Source organism: Anarrhichthys ocellatus, unplaced genomic scaffold (genome assembly GCF_004355925.1).
Source record: "Anarrhichthys ocellatus isolate YVR2014 unplaced genomic scaffold, GSC_Weel_1.0 scaffold1950, whole genome shotgun sequence".
Classification (NCBI taxonomy): Eukaryota; Metazoa; Chordata; class Actinopteri; order Perciformes; family Anarhichadidae; genus Anarrhichthys; species Anarrhichthys ocellatus.
Genome location: NW_022281924.1, coordinates 1 through 9185, shown reverse-complemented (window position 1 = coordinate 9185; position 9185 = coordinate 1). Strand labels below are relative to the sequence as shown.

Below are 9185 nucleotides of genomic sequence, written 5' to 3'. Positions count from 1 at the left end.
GTTAAGACTGGTACTACTACTACTACTGTGTACAAGTACTACTACTATTAGACCTGTAGGGGGCGCTGCTGGATGTTAAGACTGGTACTACTACTACTACTGTGTACAAGTACTGCTACTACTACTACTATTACACATGTAGGGGGTGCTGTTGGATGTTAAGACTGGTACTAATACTACTACTGTGTACAAGTACTACTACTACTACTGTGTACTACTACTACTACTACTATTACACCTGTAGGGGGCGCTGCTGGATAAGACTGGTACTACTACTGCTACTAATACTACTGTGTTCAAGTACTACTACTACTATTAGACCTGTAGGGGGCGCTGCTGGATGTTAAGACTGGTACTACTACTACTGTGTACAAGTACTACTACTACTACTGTGTACAAGTACTACTATTACACCTGTAGAGGGCACTGCTGGATGTTAAGACTGGTACTACTACTACTACTGTGTACAAGTACTATTACTACTATTACACCTGTAGGGGGCACTGCTGGATGTTAAGACTACTACTACTACTACTGTGTAGAAATACTACCATTACACCTCTTCGTATGTTTTGTGTGTAACTAAAGCTGTTAGATAAATGCAGTAGAAGTACTTCAAATGTGTACTTAATGACAGTAAATATACTGTGATCTCTCCTCAGTACGCAGTGTTTCTGTCTCTGGTCTTCATGACCGAACTCATCGCTGGAATCTCTGGATTCGTCTTTCGCCACGAGGTTAAAATACACATTTATATTAGTGCTGGGCAACACGTTATTATCGCATTAACGCATTAATTAATTAACGCCGACAATTATTTTATCGCGCGTTGACGCAATTTTTTTTTATTACTAAGCGGACGTTTTTAACACAAGAACCGGGTAGCGAGCGGTGAACAGCTGTTTGTGTGGCGTCTCTTCCGTCTCTTCCTATTTCCTTCAACTACATTCTCCTGGGTCCAAATACCACACATATTACGGTAATCAGCATTGCATATGTGTCTGACCTAAATACCACAACAAGCAAAAGAGAAATGATTCATTTGAATTATTGTTTTAGAGTTTTTAAAGTGTTTTGTTTGTAATATGTATAATAAGCATCATTTAGTTATCACTACTGAGAATTTAACAAACATAAAAACATGATGTAGACAGGTTTGCAGTTTTCAAGGTGTATATTTAAATATCATCTCTTACACACATGAAGATAAAGTTGTGAACACCGGCTGAATATCTATGATCAGAATCATTATAACTGTGTTATAACTGCTCCTGTGTAAAGAGAATACTGCTGCTAACAAGAACCTGATGTGTTTAAAGTGTTTACAAACCAAATGTTATTGACCTTTTGTTCATATAGCAGCACTTTAAAATAAAAGTGCACAATACACTACTTTTGAATTCATTATTGAATTTTGCGCATAACAATGAGATTAATCGCGATTAATCACAAAAAAATCATGCGATTAATCGCGATTAAAAATTTTAATTGTTGCCCAGCACTAATTTATATGTATAAATATATAATATATATATATTATATTCACTTAAACACAACACTATTCATCATCTATGTGATGATCAAAGAGAAGGTCAGATTAAAGAGACGTTCGGATTAAAGGGACGTTCAGATTAAAGACATTCAGATTAAAGGGACGTTCGGATTAAAGAGACGTTCGGATTAAAGGGACGTATCGGATTAAAGGGACGTTCGGATTAAAGGGATGTATCGGATTAAAGACAAATTCAGATTAAAGGGACGTTCGGATTAAAGGGATGTATCGGATGAAAGGGACGTTCGGATTAACATGTTCAGATTAAAGAGACGTTCTTGTGACACTAACACTGTGTGTAACTGTGATTTATTTCAGATTAAAGGGTTCCTGTGACACTAACACTGTGTGTAACTGATTTATTTCAGATTAAAGAGACGTTCCTGACGACGTACAGCGAGGCCGTGATGAGATACGATGGACGAGACGACAGGAGTCTGGCCGTGGACGGAGTTCAACGTAGAGTCAGTGATTCATTCATGTTGGGTTCTAGAACTTTGGGGTTCCTCAGGGTTCCACTTTGGGTCCTCTACACTTTTAGAAATATAAAATATACATAATATGTCGTCTCAATGTTCCATAAACCATCAGAACTGTTGTTAAGATCCGGTTCTACGCTGATGATACACTGATTTATGTCATTTAAATGTGTTAAAGCAGACATGATCGTTCTCTCTTCCCAGTGTCTCTGCTGTGATGGTTTCTGTGGTTCTCTGTGTTCCCAGTGTCTCTGCTGTGATGGTTTCTGTGGTTCTCTGTGTTCCCAGTTGCTGTGCTGTGGAGTCCATAACTACACCAGTTGGTTGAGCTCTCTTTATTTCCCCGTCGGAGGGATTCCCTCCAGCTGCTGCGTCACTTTCTCCGACTGCAGCGCCGCCGACCTGAAGGACGCAACAATGGCCGCTCGTAAAGTCCACAAACAGGTCAGGATATACAGTACATGACATGACAGTAAAAGCATTCACTGAATGAAGTACTGAATGAACTGTGTCTTCAGGGTTGTTATGAGTTGGTGACGTCGGTCATTGAGGGAAACTTAGGAATCATCGCTGGAGTGACGTTCGGAGTCGCCTTCTCTCAGGTACAACACCTACACAGTACTCGTACACAGGAGTACCATCACAGAGACATCACAGAGACAGACAGCCAATCAGGAGTGAGCTCACCGTGTGTCGATGACATCATGATTGTGTCTCTTGTCTCAGCTGATAGGAGTGTCTCTGGCCTGCTGCCTGTCTCGCTTCATCAACGCCAACCAGTACGAGATGGTGTGAGACAGGTACACACACACACACACACACACACACACACACACACACACACACACACACACACACACATATTAAAGCAACTGCTCTCTTTTCTTTGTCTTCCAGAAGAGAGACGAGGTTCCCGCATGAAGCTTCACCACCAAACACTAAAACTGATCAATAATCAATCACCTTCACCTCATGGTACTCAGTAGTACTCATAAGTACACATATTTGTACTTGTTTATGAGTTTGTGTTGATGCTGTGAAACATCGTGTGGTGAGAAAATAAAAGTCAAAAAGTCACTTTTTTTTCCTTTAATTAAAACTTTAAAAAGATCCACGAGACCAAACATCATAAAATGACACAAATACAAAGTGGAGAAAAACCTAATTTAATATAAAAACATCAAAGTCATTTCAGTCAATAATAGTGTAAATGTTTCATCTAATTAAAAGCTTGAACTCGTCTTGAATTGAAATGAGGAAAGACTTATATAATAAGTAAATAAACATGACAACACTGAGCCTAAAAACCAGAGACAGACAGCAGCAGTCTGGTGAGAGGTCTGTAAACAGGGCGTGGCTTTACGTCCTACCAGGTGACATCACGCGCTGGGATTGGCTGCATCTGGAGGTTTGGTCTCTCGTGGTAAGCCCCGCCCACCCCTGTTGGTCCATGAAGAGCTAAGACCCGATCCTCATACGAATCCTCTTAGTGGTCTTAAGTCTGGACTGAGACCTCCACCATGATGTGAGGACCTGAAGACCCAGTTCCACTTTGTAAACGTCACCATAAAACTTTATTTACACTGTCAACGTCACCATAAAACTTTATTTACACTTTGGCAACGTCACCATAAATCTTTATTTACACTTTGGCAACGTCACCATAAAACTTTATTTACACTGTCAACGTCATCCTAACCCTGTTTTGGGTGTTTTTATACTGCCTGTCTATACTGGTTTTGGGTGTAAGTAAGTAAGATCCAAGTAAAGTACAAGTACCTCAAATTTGTGAAAAAACCACTTCAGTCAGTGTAACTTCCATGAATAAGATGTACTGAATACATGTAGTATTGAAATACATGATGTTTTAAATACACGTAGTATTTAAAGCTCTCAGCTGTCTCAGATCAGGTGAACCAGAATAATCTCCTGCTGATCTCCAGTAAACGGATTAAGAGATCTGAGTCTGAACGAGAAGCAGAGAAGAAACGAGGAAAAGAAGAAGAAACGAGGACTACCACTAACGAGGAGAAAAGAAGAAGAAGCTTCATTTTGAATCTGAGGATCTGAGAATCAACACTTCTGATCTCAGAGAACCCGTCTGTCCGTCTTCGTCCTCTGATCCTCGAGTCCCTGCTGTCCTCTTCTTAGCTGCTAAGCGCTAACTGCTGCTAGCTTAGCTTCATAGTTAGCCTAATTTAACCTGTTGTTAGCTCATTTAACTTCTTTATTTTAGCTTGTGACTCAACCTGGAGATAAAATATCTCTAGTTTAGTTTTGGTTGAATCTATTTAGCTTAGCTTCGTAGCTTTAACTAGCTGCTAAGTTAGCTTAGCTTTGATTTTCTTGTTACACTGTAGTTAGGCTGGTTGTAATATTAGCTTGACTGTCATTTAATATTAGTTTCAACTGTAATTTATCTTGTTTATAATATCCCTGGCTAGCCTATAAATTAGCCTGGCTGTAGTTATATTTAGCTGTTAAGTTAGCTTAGCCGTAAATTAGCTTGTCTTAAGTGTAGTTGTAATTTAGCTAACTTGGACGAAATCTAGCTTGATTGTACTTTAGCGTAGTTGTAAATTAGCCTGGCTATAACTTAGCCTAAATACAACTTAGCCTAGCTGTAATTTAGCCTAGCTTTTTCTTAGCCTAAATAAAACTTAGGCTAGCTGTAACTTAGCCTAGCATAGCATTAGTGTTTTTGCTATTGAAGTATAATAAGCTGGCTGTTAGCGCCTCACAATGTCTTCAGAAGAAGAAGACAACGTGTTCTCAGACCAGAGTCCTCTGACAGTAGAGAAGGAAGAGGAGGAGGAGGAGGAGGAAGGTGACAAGGAGGAAGAGGAAGATGGACGCATCTTCAACGCCTGGATGCAGCGCTACAGAGGAGGGAGGAGTCAGAAGAAGACGGAGGAGGAAGAGGAGGAAGAGGAGAAGGAGGGAGGAGAGAAGGGAGGAAGAGCTGAGAGCCAATTGGATCCTCCAATCATAAGGAGGATGGACAGACGAGCGTCTCTACCGTGTCCTGTAAGACAACTACGTCTTTGTCGGCCATTTTGGAATTAAACTGATTTAATGTATATGTGAATAACCGTCTGTCTGTTCTCTCTGTCTCTCTCTGTCTCTGTCTCTGTCTCTCGCTGTCTGTCTGTCTCTCTCTCTGTCTCTCTGTCTCTGTCTCTGTCTCTCTCTGTCTCTGTCAATTCAAATTTGCTTTATTGGCATGAAAGTTTAAAAACAGTATTGCCAAAGCATCAAAAAATTAAACATTCAATAACATCAATACACAATAATATTAATACAACATCTCATAAAGTGGTGTGAGACAGAGCCCCCATTGCTCCCACGTTACCTGTAGGCCACCGCAGCTCTCTGACACCGAAGCAAAGGGGGGAGCGAAGTGAGAGAGAGATCCACGGATAGATAGATCTCTCTCTCTCTCCGTCTGTCTCCCAATTCAACCCAAACTCAGATCTGCTCCATTGGCATGAACGCCCAGAAACGGCATCGCCAAAGCGTCACCTATTGTCCCTCAGGTTGTGGCATGTTAGTACATACTGGGCAGCAAGGTCTCCTCTCTCCTTCTCCTAGGAGGACTTTTAATTTTGAAATATCATTCGATTTTTTAAAATCTGAAATCACAGAGTCAAATTTGTTTAGGTAGATGTTCCTACTTTTATGGAATGTTTTGCATTTTAGGAGGAAGTGCATCTCCGTCTCAACCTCACCGGTCCCACAGTGACCACATGTTCTGTTCTCTCTCGGTTGCCATGACTTTTTGTGTCTCTGTCTCGCTCTGTCTCTCTCTCTGTCTCCCTTTGTCTCTCTCTGTCTGTCTGTCTCTCTCTGTCTATCTCCAGGCCACCCTGTCCTCCATGCACCTGTCTCACCTCCACTCCTCCACCCGTCCTCCAGTAACAGCGAGGGTTCTCCTCCACCGCTCCTCCTCCCGTCGTCTCCTTCAGGAGGCCGCCGCCCCCGAGCGACGCTCCTCCCTCATACCCACAATTCCCGAGGCCACGCCCCCTGAGAGGCGGCGCCAGTTCAGGAGACGCAACGTCATGTCATTGGTGGGTAGAAATACTTTATGCTAAGCTAACGGCTAACAGATGAATCATACAAACACAAATTAGAGAACTAAGCAGGAAACCAACCTTTTAATGACTCTTTAAAAATACACAGTTTACAGGGTTCTAGTCTTTATGCTAAGCTAACGGTGTCTGTGTGTATGTGTGTGTGTGTGTATATGTATGTATGTGTGTGTGTCTGTTACAGAGTGATGCCTACAGTGTGTGTCTCATCTGTCATCATGAGTTGAGTCGAGGAGCCGGAGGAACGAGAGAACTGGAGTGTTCACACACCTTCCACAGAGAGGTGTTCATATAGATATACACACAGAAAATACTCAAGTAAAGTACTTAAAATGTGTACTCATCTCTCTCCCCCCCTCTCTCCCTCTACCTGTCTTTCTCTCTCTGTGTGTCTCTGTCTGTCTCTGTGTGTCTCTCTCTTTCTGTCTGTCTGTCTCTGTGTGTCTCTGTCTCTGTCTCTCCCCCCCTACCTGTCTGTCTCTCTCTCCCTGTCTGTCTCTTAGTGTATAGAGGAGAGGTTATGGAGGAAACACTCATGTCCTACGTGTCACGTTCAGGTCTCTGTACCGCACGTGCAGTATTTTAAACTATTTTAGTTGTTCATATTTTTCAATAAAGTTTGATTGTACGCGTTGGAGGAAAAAGTGTTTAAATTCTTAATACAACTTTATTTAAAATGTGAGTAAGTTTGAAATGAAAGTCTCATAAAATAATGTTTAAATAAATAAAAGAAGCAGAATAAAGTCTAGTTTTGAGTGGCTCTGTCTGAGGAGGAAACAGCGCCCCCTCTGCTCTGCCCGCTCGCGCTGCGGTTGGAGGCGGTACTGCAGGCGGAAGTGCTGCACCTGTTGAAGCGTTGACTCTTTTTAACGACACCTGAGGCTGAAAACACACCTGTGGAGCTTTTGGAGGAGTCACGAGCGGGAAGAAACGGAGGTGATGGATAAATTAAAGAAGGTACTGAGTGGACATGACGAAGGAAACAACGATGGGACCGGAATCATAGAGGTAAGGGTTAACATCCGGGTACTGCTGTTAGATTGTTAGCATGTTAGCGCATTAGCACGTTAGCCTGTTAGCACGTAAGCTTCTCTCGACTGGAAGAGTTAAACAGTTACGTCATCAGAACTTAAACTAGTATTACTAGTTTAACTAGTTTCTGGTTCTTTTAAAATGTTTTTATCTACATATTTACTCAGTGTTAACACCAATAATGTACAAATACTGTATGTACAAATACTTTAATACTTCCCTCTTATGTTCCAAGTAAAAGTACTGCATTCAAAACAGTCTAGTAAAAGTATATCTAAAAAGTATTATTAAAATATACTTAGTACCAAAAGTACTTAAATAATATGAGTAAAAGTACTACAATGATATCAGTAAATGCACTACAATATCAGTAAAAGTACTACTATAATATCAGTGAAAGTACTACATTCATGTGTTTATCAGTTTAAAGGTGGAGCTCATTTAAATTACTTTATTTAATCTTTAATAAAACATAATTTATTAAAAAAGTAAAAGTACATTATTTACTCTGACACTAAAGTAAGGTACAAGTACCTGTAAGTTGACAGTACTTTGTTTACTGACAGTCAATATTTCTTTTAGCCTGGAGGAAACAGACTGTTTATCTAAAGAAATGAGTTTATTGTGAAAGGGAAGCAGCTTTTATTTCGTAAACAATGATGATGATGTCACCTCCTCAGAGAGCCAATCAGGCTTCTACGTTGGCCTGGGGGACCCGTATGAAAGGCTTCATCGTCTGCTTCGTTCTCGGCATCGTGTGCTCCGTGCTGGTGAGTGCTGCTAGGCGACCATCGTCCCTCCCCCTGTGTGTATGTGTAACCATGGTACCCCCCCACAGGGGAGCTGCATGCTGTGGATTCCTCGCGTCGGCCTCGCTGTGTTCGCCGTCCTCTACAGCGTGGGAAACGTCAGCGCTCTGGCCAGGTAACCAACCGTCTGACTGCAGGACTACACACTACATTACCCATCATGCCTCATGCTCTTGTTGCGTCTGGTTTCAGCACCATGTTCCTGATTGGTCCGTGTCGACAGCTGAAGACCATGTGTGCTAAAGAGAGAGCGTTAGCTACCGTCATCATGATGGTGAGAGATATATATATATATATATATATATATATATATATATATATATATATACGTAGTAGTAATACTTTGAGTATAACAGCAGTAAAAGTACTCATTGTGATAATAAAAACAAACTTTCTGCAGGTTTGTCTGGCGTTGACACTTTGTGCTGCATTCTGGGTAAGAAACACACAGATTATATTTATTAATTAATGTATTATATTTATTTGTGTATTTCTGTCTCTTCAGTGGAAGAACAACGGTCTCGCCCTGCTCTTCTGTGTCCTCCAGTTTCTGGCCTTTGCCTGGTATAAAAACTTACATACATATGTTTATTAGTGCTGGGCAAGTTAACGCATTATTTTCGCGTTGATGCATTCATTAATTAACGCCGACAATTATTTTATCGCGCGTTAACGCATTTTTTAAATTTATTATTATTATTTTTTTTAATATATATATTTTTTTTATTGAAAGACAAGAGACAATACATAGACATAACAACAAGAGGATGACAAGAACAGTGGGATAAAAGCCAGCAAACGTATGATGTAGAGAAAAGGCGACTTCCGCTTCTGGTCGAGGGGGGGGGCAGAAATAAAGAGAGAAGCTGCACCAGCTGTTGCTTTCCCTGGAGACTACTGGACATCGCTGTGGTAAAGTCAGCAGACACTCAGATCTCCGTGGTCAACTCAGCAGACACTTACATGTTAGTGCACCTATATGCTGAAATTCACTAAACGCATTCAAACGGCACAGATCGGGAGCGAGCGAAGAACTTTGAAAGTTAGCGGAAAGATTAACAGACAACATCCGGTTTCTTCAGACGAACATCCGGTTTTCAGAATAAGATGCCAACAAAGTATGAATTATATTCACATAAAGTATAAAACATGGTACCTGCATCTCGTGAACCAAATGTTATTGCCCTTTTGTTCATATAGCAGTACTTTTAAAATAAAAGTG

At 40.9% G+C, this 9185-nt stretch overlaps 2 protein-coding genes across 2 annotated transcripts; both read left to right on the top strand.

Moving 5' to 3' along the window:
* Positions 1 to 51: 51 nt before the first annotated feature.
* On the top strand, positions 52 to 3108 carry LOC116378004 (tetraspanin-7-like; the record flags this gene model as incomplete). Its single annotated transcript, XM_031839797.1, has 7 exons — positions 52 to 84; positions 663 to 737; positions 1921 to 2016; positions 2320 to 2475; positions 2550 to 2633; positions 2758 to 2831; positions 2929 to 3108. Coding segments are annotated over 6 exons (513 nt in total), but the record flags the coding sequence as incomplete, so codon positions are not given.
* Positions 3109 to 5833: 2725 nt separating this feature from the next.
* Positions 5834 to 8625, top strand: LOC116378005 (vesicle transport protein SFT2B-like). Its single transcript, XM_031839799.1, has 8 exons — positions 5834 to 6101; positions 6307 to 6405; positions 6626 to 7130; positions 7835 to 7924; positions 7993 to 8078; positions 8156 to 8237; positions 8364 to 8399; positions 8469 to 8625. Exons 3-8 carry the CDS (start codon positions 7062 to 7064, stop codon positions 8556 to 8558), a joined length of 453 nt encoding a protein of 150 aa, XP_031695659.1. The 5' UTR covers positions 5834 to 6101; positions 6307 to 6405; positions 6626 to 7061; the 3' UTR covers positions 8559 to 8625.
* Positions 8626 to 9185: the final 560 nt, after the last annotated feature.

Coding starts and splice junctions, on each gene's coding strand:
- LOC116378005 (XM_031839799.1), top strand. CDS start 7,062: ATGGATAAATTAAAGAAGGTACTGAGTGGACATGACGAAGGAAACAAC. Junction 7,925..7,992: donor GCATCGTGTGCTCCGTGCTG/GTGAGTGCTGCT, acceptor ACCCCCCCACAG/GGGAGCTGCATGCTGTGGAT. Junction 8,400..8,468: donor CACTTTGTGCTGCATTCTGG/GTAAGAAACACA, acceptor CTGTCTCTTCAG/TGGAAGAACAACGGTCTCGC.